General features: G+C 29.4%; 1 protein-coding gene across 1 annotated transcript in view; it reads right to left on the minus strand.

Moving 5' to 3' along the window:
- Positions 1 to 286: 286 nt before the first annotated feature.
- LOC130895828 (chromatin-remodeling ATPase INO80) overlaps positions 287 to 15777 on the minus strand; it is a 48200-nt gene continuing 32709 nt past the window's right edge. Inside the window, exons 15-20 of the mRNA XM_057803382.1 lie at positions 9351 to 9509; positions 9196 to 9298; positions 9072 to 9142; positions 6782 to 6944; positions 5563 to 5727; positions 287 to 2391 (exon numbers count right to left, since the gene is read on the minus strand). Of these exons, the coding sequence (XP_057659365.1) occupies positions 2075 to 2391; positions 5563 to 5727; positions 6782 to 6944; positions 9072 to 9142; positions 9196 to 9298; positions 9351 to 9509 (978 nt within the window). The 3' untranslated portion in view covers positions 287 to 2074. The remainder of the gene's footprint in view (positions 2392 to 5562; positions 5728 to 6781; positions 6945 to 9071; positions 9143 to 9195; positions 9299 to 9350; positions 9510 to 15777) is intronic.

Genomic DNA, 15777 nt, shown 5'->3' on the forward strand with positions numbered 1-15777 from the left:
TTATTTAACAAATCAATACTTACATCAATACTTCTATTATTACATTACAATATGTACATACACGTAATTATCCAAGGTTCTTTGGAAAAAATTTATAAATATAAAGTATGGAGTAAAAATGTATGTGTATAATTTAAGACAGTGTTTATATGAAAAATCAACAACTAGAAATAAAAACAGTACATAAATTTCAGGTCAAAACAACTTGAATACATATACATACATATATATATATATATATATATATATATATATATATATATATATATATATCTGCAAATAGCAATTAAAGGAACCTTAGAATAATACATTTCCAGAATTATTGGAAAATAATTAAAAAAACATGATACAGCTTTTTTGCCTAATTTACGTTATATTTTATAGATTTCGTAAACTATATTTCTTGAAAAATAATACAAAAGTTTATAGATCTATATGCAATTAGAAATTAAAAAAAGACGTTGATGTATATGTATACACTATCATTGAATATTGGAAAAATATATGTAAAAACAGGCATGGAGTGTCAATGTATAATTCCAAAAAAGTATATATGAAAAATTCAACAAGTAAATAGTATAAAGTTATTAGCACATTTATCCAAACTTTAAATCAAGATATTATATATAACAGATATAATTTTATAAAAAGACTTTATTATAATGACATATATTCAGCAACAAGAAAATGCGATATCAAATGTGGAAAAACAAATTGACTTTCTCTTCATATTTGCGTCAAAATTTCTAGACTTTGTTAGTTATAAAATGAGGACAAGAATATTTTCAAAAAATTTGGAATTTAAAAAATAGCCACAATCATTTATATGTTTTGTTGTATGATTTATATTTATATGTATAGAAATATAAAATGAGGGTAGAATGATACTTCCCCGTAGTACTCTAAACATAATAAAACAAATGATTGAATATGAGAATTTGTGAGATAAAATTTAAAAAGTAGTCCAGGGTACTGGATTCAATTATATGCGTATTGAACATAGAAGAATAGTGCTGAGCAGAGTTCTTTAATTGAGAGAGCCTAACTTATCATTTTGCACCAGAATAATTGGTAACTATTTCTTCATCATTATGTTTATAAATCAGTCTTAAGGATTAATTTGATGAGTGTAATTTAAAGTAATAAGGTTTACACATAACAGTATTTTCAAGTAGATGCTACTGAAAAATGAAGCCTATGTGAACATAAGTCAAGTTACAAGAAACCTACAATATTTTGGATAATTTCGTTTTTAAATCTTTAATTGAATAAATTTCGATCTTTCTTCCAGTAACATCAACAGAACGTATTCATCCTTTTGTTATCAAACCGAATATGTTTTACATTTTTCTAATGTTCAATAAAACAATGTATAGATGTTAACAAAAAGGTAGGTTAAATGTGGGAGCCAAAAAAAACTTCATCATACTATCTATTGATTTTTTTCGAGAATTTTAAGAATCGTTAAACATGATATATAAAAATCTTATTATTATATCGTCCTATCATTGGACTTTGCAAAATTTTATGGAAGTTGAGAGACTCTAAGCCCACAACATTACCATTTAACAATTGTAGCAACAAAAAACAAAACATTTAGAAATTTCTTTGCACACCTAAATTTCATATGAAGGTTGAATCAAGTTAGTTTTGGTCCCAAAAACGGTTAATTTATGTTTGACCTACCTTTTTGAAACTCCCTGCAATTTACTTGAAGTAACCATCAAATTTCTAGAGAGACCTTTATAAGGGACCTCAATTTTTAACCAAAGTTACAGAAAATATTTTAATCAATTATAAATATACGATATAGAGCGATTCTTTTTTCACGTAGACCAAATTTGTTTTATAAATTCCTTATACTAGATACTTGAAGCAGTCATTTGATAATATTGAATAAGTTGAATGACATTTATGAATAATATTTTATCTATAATTATTACTACTTCAATATTTAGCATCACACTTGCTTAGTGAAATCACTAAAATTGAAACATAATTTCTAAAGTTCTATATGATGTGATAGATGCAGCTTGTGAAAGATGGAATTCAAAAAACAAGTAGGATAAATAACTTAATCATCAGGAAAATCATAAAAAGAATAACTGGAATACTGTGCATTACTATTTTCTTTTGAGTTTAAATTAGTACCATCTGAAGGTAAAGGTACTGGTAGAGGTCTGGCAGGTTTTCTGGGTCTATATGTACCCCTTGAACCAGCATTTGATGGACCACCCGGTTTTAGTCTGGGTCTGCCAGGACCTCTTCGGGTTGTTGTTGTTTGAGGACTCGAGTTAGGTCCACTAGAATTCACAGTAACGTCCATAAATGCACTGGACGGCGATGACTGTGATGAAGATATCGACGATGCTGAATCTGTTAGTATATTCTCTGGAAAAGATGGTAAATGTGCACATGGACGTCGACATATATATTACGGTATCTACTCTTGAATTATTTTCATATTATAAATTAAATTTATTAAGTATTTGCATATAAAGTTAGTTTAGGACTCCAATAGGACACGGACCTTGGGCCAGCTTTTGCCGCAAATTTAAATATTTCAGAGATTTCTCTAATTTGATATCCGGAGTAAATAAGATAAATTGTCAAATGGGAAATTTGGACGGAATTTCTCATAGATATTATTAGTATGTTGGTAGTAAAAACGACTCTTGGAAATTCTGTGAGGTGGCCAATGGCGAAATTTTCTTTAAAAATTTTATGTTTGTGTTATTATAGCTACTAGACCAATATATACTTATAAAGTTTCCTTTGACGTGAGTTAATTATCTATTTATTGTTTGGAAATACTTTAACAATAGGGTACTTTCATAAAAAGTATTTACTTTTTTGTTTATTTCAGTTTGGATATGAAAGAATGTCAGAAAGTAAAATATTTAATTCAAAGTGAAAAAATAATATCTATATATTTGATTGAAAATAGTAAAGAATTCAAATTTTGAACTACATAAAAAAACTATTCTCATTGGTTTTCAGTTGCGACGTCATAGGTTTAATAAAAGCATTGAACAGTTGCCTGCTTGATGATCACGAGGTTATCGTTGCCGGCAACGTAGCATGTGCTGTTATAATTTATTAGTTATGTATAAATGAAACGTTCTTCTATATATAAGAATAAAGTGAGTAAACCTTTTATAAGTTAAGTTCTTACATTATTACATAATCACGTTAAAAATTAAAAGCATAATAAACTCAGTAACTATTGAAATATTAAGTTAAATTTGAATCTCACTTACATTAAAATGATCCTGACAACAGAAATGATTACATCTCGCAGGATCGTCAAAGCAATCAACGCTTTTCAAACAATTTTTGTAGTATATTCGAATTTCTTGGCATCATAAAAAAACTTTATCAGGTGTTTTAGTCGTGGTATTTTTACATCTTGGCACAAAACACGATTTATATAACATTTTTCGGATTAATCAAAGTTTAGTAATAACGGTTATTTTAGAATAACCGAGGGAATAACTGCCGTATTTACTTTGTATCATACGTTCAGTGTTTATTTTATACCTATGACGTCACGCTATATGTCACGGCCTTACTGAAATGTTTAAACTACTTACAAAATTTTTGAATTAAAACAAATTATAATAAAAGTTGTAAATGAACTATCCAAAACTATTTTTTTCTCAAACCATGCAAGTACCCTATATAACATGTTATTAAAGTATTTACATTTCAATATATTTCATTTTAAAAATTCAAGTTTAATCTCACGTAGTCAGTTGATTATTTTTTTGCGGTTCTACTTAATTTTTTGATAATTAGAATAAGGCAACGAACAATAGATTTAAAAAATTAAATTTGAAAAGAGATGCGTATATACCTTTCAAAAGAAAAAATTAATTGGTTACCTAAATAGATAGGCAACGCTGTAAAGTAAATCCGGACGGGAGACCTCAAAACTCTACAAATAAACAACAAACTAGTTTGAAGCTCGAATAAAAAATGTTCATCACCGGGTGTTACAGACATCGGATGATTTTTTTAAGATAATATGTTGACCAAATCCCCATTAACGGGGAGTCTTTAGCATATTTTCTAATACAATGATATAATTTTATTATTAAGTCTTAATTTTGATGAGTTTTTTATTTATAAGTTTTTATTTATTTACTCATTTTATTTGTTTTCTATGTATTATCGTCTTTTTTAGAGTAAATTTAAAACAAACAAGATAAAAAAATTTTGTTTTACGAATACGTTATTTTTAGGTAAATTTTACAATTTTAATAATTTCGAAAAGACGTGACATTCCTTCTTTTTAAAAATAGAAATTTGTATTCAAATCACTCACGGATTCAATGGAGTGAGAAAGTCGCACAAAACATAGGTTTAGTCTATGTTTTGAATTACTTATTCTCCGTTGGACTATAATGGAATATTTCACTGCGGGATTTCCCAAAAAATAAAATTTGACTTTAAAGAAGGAAAATATTAATATACTACGTGAGTTTTAAATATGAAACACCTCAGTCATCTCGGAATCGGTTTGAACAATTTTTATAAATTTTGATTTAAAAAAGTTTTGTAATATGGCGGGTATATATACATTGTTGTCAGATCTTTCATTTATTTGAAAATTAAGCAACTTGTTATTTTAAACGGATTAGTCTGTCTTTTAGTTTTTAAATCCTTTAAAAATCCCTATATTCAAGTGCAACAATTTTAATAAGTAATATCTCTATCGACGTTCAAATAATATATTAAAATGGCTAAACTATTGACGTTAATCGTTATGGAAAGTTACAATGATTCTATAAAAAATATTGTAATGATGTTATGAGGTGTGTAGAAGTCAACAAGGAACGACTAATACCATTAATATATTATATCCTAACCAAAATCCTACAAAAAGGTCTATTATAAGTACAATCTTGAAAGGTAGGATGACCACAGTGAGGAAAAGAAGTAGTAAGGCAGTAAAATATGTCACGAAATATAAACTTTTAAAAATCTAATAGCTTGTTGCATTGAAGTCAACTGCACATCTGCTGTACTCTCCTTTACTGTATGTTATTTTAATTCCTAATTTGCTTACAACCCAAATAATATCAAATATTTTTTTAGCATCACATAAACAATTAAAGGTTTATCTTCGGGTATTGCACTAGATTTTGTTATGTAATTTCTGCTTAGATATAAATTAATCAAATTAAAAAATTAGAATATATAATATAATATCCAGTATTTCTTAAGTTTTTTCCAAAAAAGCGGGATAATTTATTTTGAATAAGAAATTTCATTACACAACACTTATGGATTCATAAAATTCGTGTAAGTTGTTCCCAAGATAATTTCGGAATTCCATACTTTTGAAAAGTTTTAAAAATTATTCCTTCACTTTATAATAATTGTATCAGCTTTATCATCATAACGCTATTCATTATGTTGACCCACAAATTTTGCAGTTCACTCCGCAGATTCGCTGATTAATACATAGTTCACGAGGAACAAATGTATTTTTGTTAATTATTAAATGATATAAACATAAATTTATATGTTACATAACAGATAGAGAGTATAATTTACCTGATGAATACACTCCACTGGTCGAACCACCATTACTATTGGAAGTATGTCTATTAAGACCTATCGTACGACTTCTAGATCCTCTAGGCCGTCCTCTTCTAGATGAGCCGCGTCCAGGAGTTCTTGGTTTCACCGCTGATCCATAAACGTTATATACAGTGTATTCTGAAATAGAAACAATCTTTTCGACTCTATAATCTACTAGGTTCGTTCAACTATAAAATCGCGATACTGTTGATGGAAATTGAAAAACTATGTTTATGTACCTAGTGCGGTCCATGAATTCTTGGCATCGTATAGTAAATAAAGTGCGTTCGCAAAAATCTTTCTGAACGTCTCAAACCAGCTTTACACAAAATTTCAATTTGATGCTTCGATTAGTTTTATTTGAGTAGAGCTCGAACGACCACTCAGTCAAGTCATTCTCTCAAATTGAGTTTCGCACTTTCATGAAATTTTTGACTGAAAAAGGATTAATACCAACACAAATCAAATACACAATAAAGGTGACTTGTGTCTATCTTTTTACTGATTTACTGATTCTGATAGTATGATTAGACATCCAAAAGAGATTCCATGGAGTGGTATCGGAAAGGAAACCCGTTCCAAGTCAGTTGCGTTAGAAAATTGTGGAAAAAAGACGTGAGAAAATCAGCCGAGGTATGCGCTTGATTTATGACAATGCTCCAGTCCACACTGCTTCACTTTCCAAGGTTATTATATACGACTGAGGCCTCACAGAGAATGAATGCCCACCATATAGCCCCGATTTGGACACGTCCGACAGTTTTAGGTTCGCAAACCTGAGGGTCTAGTTAAGGGGTAAAATATTTAACGGCGCACTGATATTAAACAGGCGATGAAATTTTGACTGTAAAGATGTATCATATTTCTATGTTGACATAGAAGCTCAAGTCTGACGTTCTTAAAAGTGTTTGGAAATAAAATGAGAATATATTGAAAAATAATAAGTTCTTCCTTAATGATCTTTCTTTCTATGTTCGGCTAAGAAGCTAAGAGCTCATAGACCTCACTACGTACATTATATTTGAAAAAAATGGAAAGGTAATATAAGACTAATAATAAGAAAAAAAATAATTTTCCCACAATTTTGTAGCCTGTTTTACTCAAAAAACGTGTATTTGTTAAATTTCTAATTACAAATTTAAATCCAAATGACATAACAAAGTTAAATCGCAATTTAGAAAAATACTCATACTGTTCGTAACCGGCAAGTCGGCGTCATCATTATAAATGTCCACAGCATCATCTGCCAAAATGTCATTAGAATGGACACTTCGAGGGCTGTTAGGGGCACTTTCGATTTCCTCGATAGATGATTCTACCTTAATTCTTTTAACTTCCAAACCACTTGGTATTGTCTGAAAACGAAAATGTACCTGTTATGTTTATTTTACCCTAATTTGTAAGGTGCTAAAGAGGTTATTCCTAATAACAGGTTTGTAAGAATAAATGAGAGTCATTAATAATAGTGGTTAACCGTGAAACATTTTCTTAAAACCAAGAAAAGTCAACAAATCAGCGTTTCTTGGAATTTTTCAAACTGAATCATCAATAGAACTTGGTTGCAAGAGAACATTGATTTCTATAATGTTGTACAATTCAACAAAATTGTGAGTGAGGACAGTTCGTTGATGGATTTCTATAATAAAAACCATAGTCCTTTGTGCTGATAAATAAACCATAAGACGAGAGACTTTTCGAAGAAAACCAATTTATACAGTAAAACAACAAAATCTTTCCACTATGCAGCAGAAATTAGCAAGTGAAAATAAAAGTAAGAAAAAATATTGAATAAAATAGGTAATCAAATATCTGAAGTAAATTCGATATACATAGAAAATTTAATTATACAGAGAATATTTCAGAGGTAATCTAGAACAATATTTTAGAACATCTTGACATATTTTGAAGAGAGTTACCAAACTAAAAAGCAATGATAGAAAAAAAGTAACAAAAAAAAACAATAAAAAAATAGAAGCTTTTTTCGAAAACTGAATTGGGCATTGAAGCAAGATTTAAAAAAAGATAAAGAAAGGAGTATGAGTGTAATGAAAAATTGAAATTGAACGACTGGGAAAGTAAAATTATTATTATTCAAAAAAATTATACGTATACAAAACCTCACAATTGTAGGTTGATTCGTCGAAAACATAACTGTTCAAATGTCATTCTCAGCTACAGGAAGAAAAAAATAATGAATATTAAACTTTAATCAAAACACCATTCGCAAAAACATTAAAGTTATGAAATATTTCCAGATCTGCTCAAAATTTTGTGTCCTCCGCGTACCCTTAAAACAACAGTAAACCATTTCTCTATGCTTAAAATAACATTATCGATAATAAGAAAAGATGCCAATTGCGGCCGATTTTCTCCTACAAGGACTCTGCTTCTTAGACTTCTACCTAACAGGTCCCAAACACGCTCAATTGATTGAGGTCTGGAGAACATGCTGGTCAATGTATTTATTTTTACATTTGCACAACGGCACGTGAGGACAAACATTATCGTCCTCAATCCTCAATTGATCACCACGAAATCTATTCGTATTCCCAAGCAAATCCCAAGTTAATTTTCTCGCTATGTTATCATGGCTTTTAATCCAGCCTCTTTCTAACGGTTCTATCACTTTCGTTATTGTTCTTCGATATTTTTCCAGGAAGTTGGTGATCTGTGTTTTCAAGCAGTCGCAATAACTTTGTACGAGAATATATTGAAAAATTCTTAGCCTACTACAGAACCAAACAAAATTTCAATGTCAACATATTCTCCTCTGGTCTAGGCTAACTAGATATCAATACATCCTCGTAGATTGTTTGTAGACTCGATCGAGACACTCTGCATATATACCTAGAATATATTTTGTAGAAGAATCTATATCTCATTGTATCACTTTCAAAAATGCCTACCTTCAGTCTCCGAAGACGATAACTTGGTTATCGAAACGCGCGTCAGACAGTGTAGTTGTGAGTGTTGGTGTAGTGGTAGAGTAAACAGTGTGTTCAGTATGAATATCGCCAATTGTTCCAGAAATTCCAACTTAGTTAATCTATTCAAATTGTTGATTTGAATTTTAAAAAAATATTACGATCCTGCGTGATGAAAAATGAATATTGCAGTCTACGAAAAAAAATAGCAACAAAAAAATAGCTCCACATGTTGTGGTTGAGTTTCATGATATCTACAATTACTTCAATAGTTGCTTCTGAATTATACTGTACTTATCGATCACCCTGTATGTATCTAAAGCCAATTACAAGACATCTGCTGAGCATTACTACAAAAATTATCGAATCAGCTTTCAAAAATCGGGTAACAAAAAAACTAATCAAACGAATCAAGTTCTGATGAACGAGTAGAAAATTTGCATATATGGGGATCATATGGATGCGACAACTTTGTTCTTTGGAGATAAGCATAAGTGCAACTTCTTCGAAAAGGATAATCAGTAAGTCTGATAGATATGAAATAAATGAGGTACTCACCTTATACTGAAGTTTTCGTTTTCGTTCTGCTTCCCGGCTTTCCTCTGAGGGGTTCTCAATTTTCAAATGATCTGAAATTACAAATTTGTAATAGAAAAAAATATAGAAGATTGAAATAGTATACATTTTTGGACTAATTCGTCATCATCAAGCAACAAAGATACGACTTCCTTCGGTTTGAGAGTGTCTGGTTTAAAGTTCCCACCACTAATAACCAATTTTTGAATCTGAAAGAAAACTTAAGGGAATAATTCATTAATTTATCTTCCGAACACGTACCTCGCTTTTTTCTCTGGCCCTTTGTAATATGCGTTCTTCAATAGAGCCTTTACAAATTAATCTGTAGACTGTCACCTGCTTTGTTTGACCCAATCGGTGGGCCCTGTCCATCGCCTGTTGGTCCACAGTTGGGTTCCAATCACTGTCATAAAATATTACCTGAAACAAAAGATTAATTAATTAAAAACATCCATAAGACCCAAAATCATTTTCCATTCTAAATAATTAGAGATATTATAAAAAGGTAATTTCTTGTGAAGAAAATATTTACATTCGCAAGTTTACTATGAACTCAATTTCGACAGAGCATCACAATGGAAAGTTTTTTGCAAATATAATGAAAAACCATATTGGAAAACAAATCTGAAAATATTGAATTGGAAGATAATCGAACAGGTTCGTACTTAGAATTTAATCATATTGGTTTATTAAATTGTTTAAGCATTAAAGGATATTTTATTTAAAAAAATAATCGGATTTACTGTTTTGTACACAAAGACTAGAATTAAAAATATGTTAATAAAAAATATGTATATTTTTCAGATCGTAATTCCATGAATTCTATGAAATCTGAATACACATCAGTTTCCAAATATGATAATCTGATTATCGAAACACACCACAAACAATATAAATATAGTAGTAAATGTAGTAAGTAGTGTGTAACATTTGAATATAGAAAAATAGATTATGAGAATATCTATCATAAATAATAAACTATGACATAAAGTATATTTTTAGGTTTTTATTTCTTAGACACTATTATATGTATTAGGTTTTATAACAGGTAAAAAAGATAAATGATTATAAGTTTGCTGATAGAGCTATTCAACTATCAGATCCCGAATTTAGATGTTTAGCTATTCAAAAAGAAAAAAATTGCATTAAAAGAAAATAATTATCCTGAAAAAATGATAAATAACACATTCAAGAAAACGAAAATCAGATACTTTAATCAATGAAAGATCAAAACAAAAATCAAACATCAAAACATAAAACATTACTTACCCTAGTACAAGGACTTTCCCAACAACTATTGTCCTAAATAATATACTACATTTTCTAAATATTTTACTAAACTAAAATCTAAAACCACCAAAAACAAAAGAAGTAATATCCTATATCAAGTACTTCATAATGATTGTGACGATGTTTACATAGGTCAGACATCTCAGTATTTAGAAAATAGATTGAAACGTCATCCATACAATAAAAAAATGAAACTGCATTAAAAAAGCATGAAATATGAAAAAACAAATTATTTGAAAAATAACGTCTAAGGAACAATTTATTGATATATTGATTAATATAATGATTCAAGTTGTCAATGTCAAGAGTCTTATTTTGAGAAAGACCGAGATACGTCAATTGTTATGTTATAAAACCTAATTTCTGTTCAAAAGTGTCCTAAAATCAAAATCAATTTAGCAATAAACAAATTTTCTTCCAAATACTCATAAATATATTGAAATATGTTAAATGGTTATTGTGTAACTCTGGACATACATAAGTCTAGCTTCTATGATTTTATAATCCATACATACAAAATGGATATTAGTTACAATCAAATCATCCTGTGTTTTAACCGCAGGACTTATTTGAACATCGTTTTAGAACTTTTGATATTAAAACACTCTGGCGTTCAATAAAATTTCTACAGCAAAGCAGATACTATTTTAATATTTCCAGCAATTACATTGTGAATAATAATGATATAATTTCTAAGTAAATTTGTTAAAAAGAATAAGCTTTCTAAAGTAATTGTAGATTTGGTCACACGCACTCGTAACTTTTTGAATTGTTCTCCACTCTAATTCAAATTACATAACTTTGTTGTCTGATTTTGTTTTGCTTTCGTTTAATCAAGATTCAGTGGTTCAAACCATTCCCATGTTTTTAAATGTCAATATTGTTGTTTAAAAAGTACAACAATTGAACGAAGAATATTGAAAGATAATGGGCGTATATTAATTTAAAATTATTCAAAATTTGTGACACAAAGAACAGGAATAACTTGCAAGTTATTTACATACATTTTATAAAAATATGAGGTCAATTACATTCAAAATTTAATTTTCAATCTAGTTTACGCGAAATTTATTGTTTTTTTTTCGCCTACGTAAGGGGAACAAGGAGCATACAAATAATGTAAAAATTGATGATAATGATGAAGGTTTTGTCATTTTGACAACAATAAAAAAGATGATTTTTTTTATTAACCAACTTAAGCACCTGTTCCTAATAACCAAACAACGTTACTTTAATGTCCGCCCTAACGGACGATCTTCGGTCTCTCAATGTTGCCATGTTAGGTTTTGTCGCAAATTTATCTGATAAAAAACCTCGGGACTGATGAAAATATAGTTAAAGTATAATATATAATCACTTAATTAATTGAAAATTGTGGTGTCTTGGAATTTGTTTTCTATTTTTAGAAATATTAAATTCATAGACACTAAAAATCAATATTTTACCTGACGCTTGACATGAATATTAAGATAAATTAAGATTCTGTTTGCTATTCAAATCATTGCGAATTTTTATTGGTTAGATTATGAGTGATGTTAAATTTTTATATATAACAGAGTACACTTTTTGATGAAAAATAACTAGGAATTTTTTTTAATTCGAAACAACGCGTGCCTCTACACGATCTAAGTTGATTTTTCGATATAATAATCTATTTTGGAAATTTTTTAGGAAAAATACAATTTTATTCGAAATATAAAAAATTATAGAACTCAAATCAGTAAAAATAATTGATCGAAATAATAAATAAACAAACATCTAAATTCCAAAATTTTCCCAGTTGATCCTATCGAATAAAAAAAATTGGAGATACTCATATTGATATTTTCATTTCAAAATAATATTGGTACAAACGTTAATTTAATATTCAGATTTCTTCACTCAAAGCATCAATTAAGCTTAATTCTTCCGAATTTTGAATGCCTTCTCTTCTATAATCATCTAAGATTTGAATGAGGAATTTTTTCTATCCTTCATCTTTTGTAAACAAATCATTAGTTTAACATCTCGCTCTGCAATATCGTTCACTACTGACAAGTTTTTAACAGCAACAGAGTCTTGATAATTAGAATCTTCTAACCAGTTCTCACAATTTTCATACAACCAGCTTGTATTTAGTTTACAAAAAAATTGATGGAAGTTACATCAAATTGTTCTAACGCCTTCTCAAATATTTTTGGAATATCTTGTCATAATCTAACCTAACCAATGCATGCGAAATAGGAAATTTTTTAAGGAATTTTCATGATAATAACTGATACGTAACTGCTCATAGACGTATAAAAAGCTCAAAAGATTAAAATTCATAATTTAAAATAATAACACTGAATGTGTTTCATTGTTAACTATATTCAATTCTTAAAAAAATAATTATTTCAGATTTAATAAGATACTTTCAGAGAAAAAAAAATGATTATATCCAAAAATTAACTTGAATCGTGTAGAGGTACGTGTTGTTTTGAATAAAAAAAATTTTCATCAAAAAGAAGCTTTTTAGGGGACGTCGAAAAAAATTTAATTTTTAACAACCACCCTATAATTATTAAACAAAATTCAATTTTGAAACAGAAGAGACCTAAAATCACATTTAGAAACATAAAAATATCAAAAGGTATAAGAAATAAGAAATTGAAGAAATTTATATAACACATTTAGTAATATACTCACTGCTGGTCTTGAGCTAACCAGCAGTGAACCAGCAACCGAAAGAAAGGGGTGATTCGTTGCGTGGAGTAAACAGATTGAGACCACGGAATCGGATCACTCCTTACCAATGAACGAATAACCACCCTATCCCTCCACAACAATTTTCGAAATTCCAACGCAGTTCAACCCGTGAACCTAGTTCTTTTGTTCATAATCCTGACCGCGTAAATGGATATTTTTACTATATTTGTTCTTTTCCGGACCCCTTAATCATATTGAAGTCTCCAAAAATTTTTCTTCGTATATTTGTCTACCACTGTCCAGTTTCTTTGTAACCTCTTTCGATAATATCCATAGTTCGGAGTTGTATTGCACCTTTGCACGAACAACTCCAGTTTTCAATGATCATTATGTTGTTTTGCGTCTCTTTCCGATTCCAGATACTCAAATGTGGTTGGGTTCGTGAAAAAGTATATGAACATTAATGATAATGATGACAAACAAAAGTATCCCGATATCAAAAGGAAAAACATAAGAGTTGGAAATAAACAAAAGTGTAAAACACTTAGATTCATTGTCAACTACGTTGTTCAACCTGGTTCTTGAATTCGTTTTTAGAGAAAATACGAAAATAAAATTTGAAAACAAGAAGTCAGCTGGTTGCATATGTAGATGATTATAGTATTGGTGAATAATTTAGAATAATGTTGGAAATATTGAGGAAGGAGTGATTAAGTTCGGATTAGGAATAAATGAAAAGAAAACTAAAATAATAATATTTGAAAAACATCGCAAGGTCGAGAATAACCATAGGAAATATTAGTACAAAAATTTAACTACATGGACGTGTTGATGAACAATAAAGAAGACATAAAACGGAGAAAAGGAAAAAATAATGGCACCAAAAGCAAAATATTCACTGAACAAACAAAAATAAACATATACAGAACAATTATAAGGCACATAAGAATGTACGCATTAGATATGCTCGGTATAACTAGAATGGAAGAGAAGTAAGGATAATAAAAATAATTGTTCAATAAAAATCGACATCAAGAAATATTGGGTAGAATATAGTGCAAAAATAAAAGCTCAAAGAAGTCTGGCACATGTATGAAGGCAATGACCAGAAGTAATAACAAAGACAACCGAAAGGAAATAAGTATGAACGACCCAGATAAAAAATTAGTAGTGGTAGGGAAGGACTTAGGCATTGCAGGAGTTGTAGGATGGAAGAAGAAAACAAGAATTCGAAAGAAGTGGAGACAAATCAGCAAACACGAACAATGATGGGATTGATCCATCCCGTTAAATGAACCCAGAAAAAAATGTGCCGCAACCAGTGTTAAACCAAATATTATTATTATATCCGTTCGTATACTGAGTCCGTCCCTTTACCTTTCCCTTTATTTTAATGAACTTGAATGGTTGAGACCCAATTAAATAATATGAACAATAAGAAATCTATCCCTACATTGTAAAGCTGGTCTTCTGTTCCTTCATCACTTCGTACTACTTCGATTTTACAGTTGACGGATACTTGAGCATAAATTCTGGCTTCTTCAAGAATCATCAATTGAAAAACAAGTATAAAAAAGTCATTAACGATAGCATTATTTCCAGATACGCAATTTTTTATGTAATTATTCGAAATAATTTAATTTGAAATCAATTCAAATTTTATTAATTAATTCAATTTATGAGATGTTAAGGTATTTAACCGGTTTTTGGTCGGTTCCGAACCACTTTGCAAATTTGCATTTTTGTATGTGAATGTATGTACTTTATGCAGGGTCTACTGAAGTGAAATACAACATAGGATTTTGTTGAACAATTTGAGTCAGGCGATGAAATTTTTCGTCTCCTGGGCTAGACTAAGTCACATTTCTGAAATTTTTTTATAAATCTCGCTTTTGTTTTACTAACCGCTTTTTAATTTATATTTATTCGTTTTCGGTACGACAACATCTCGAAATTCTTCAATAGGTAGAGATGTTTGTTCAGTATGGCTGATACTCGTATACCTCTACTCAAATGTTTTCTTCTGAAAAGCCACATAATTATTGTCTGGATCCAAAGCAATACGTTAAGATTATTAACAAATTAAATCAATTCTACTTTCAACATCTAGAAATTTATATATCTATTTTACAATTAATTACAATCACTGATTTGAATTCATTCACTTATACAGAGTAATAAATTTCTTCTGTAGTGATGTACAAATTGATTCAGTGAAAACTCTGAGAAGCAGACTAATACAAGGACGAGTTGACGGAAAATAAACTTCACTGTAAAAGGGATTTATTTTTTAAACTCATTTTAACACATTTAGTCTAACGTGTTTCCAATTTTTTCAATTCATTCAAAAAATAATCTTTCGAATGTTTTTTTCTACCATCATCTCTTTATTTGTCTAAAATCGCTTTCCAATTTTTTGAGTTTGGGATCATAAAGTAAACGAAGGGAGCCAGATTAATTAAATATGGCGGATAAGGTATTGAAGCAAGGTAATTTGGCTTATTTTTTGCCACAATTAAGGATGAATGAACAGGTGCATTGTCGTGGTGTAAAAAACTGTTTTATTCAACAAATGTTAATTTCGATATACTACCAAGTTTACACAAGTTCTGTATGGCTTTTAATAAAAGCTCAAAATTAAACCAGAATCCAGTAAGATTCTTTTTGACGGGTGAAAATTAGAAATTCTATTTTTAGATATCGTTAGACGCCCTTAATTTGTTTTCTCTAC

This window comes from Diorhabda carinulata, chromosome 1 (genome assembly GCF_026250575.1).
Source record: "Diorhabda carinulata isolate Delta chromosome 1, icDioCari1.1, whole genome shotgun sequence".
Classification (NCBI taxonomy): Eukaryota; Metazoa; Arthropoda; class Insecta; order Coleoptera; family Chrysomelidae; genus Diorhabda; species Diorhabda carinulata.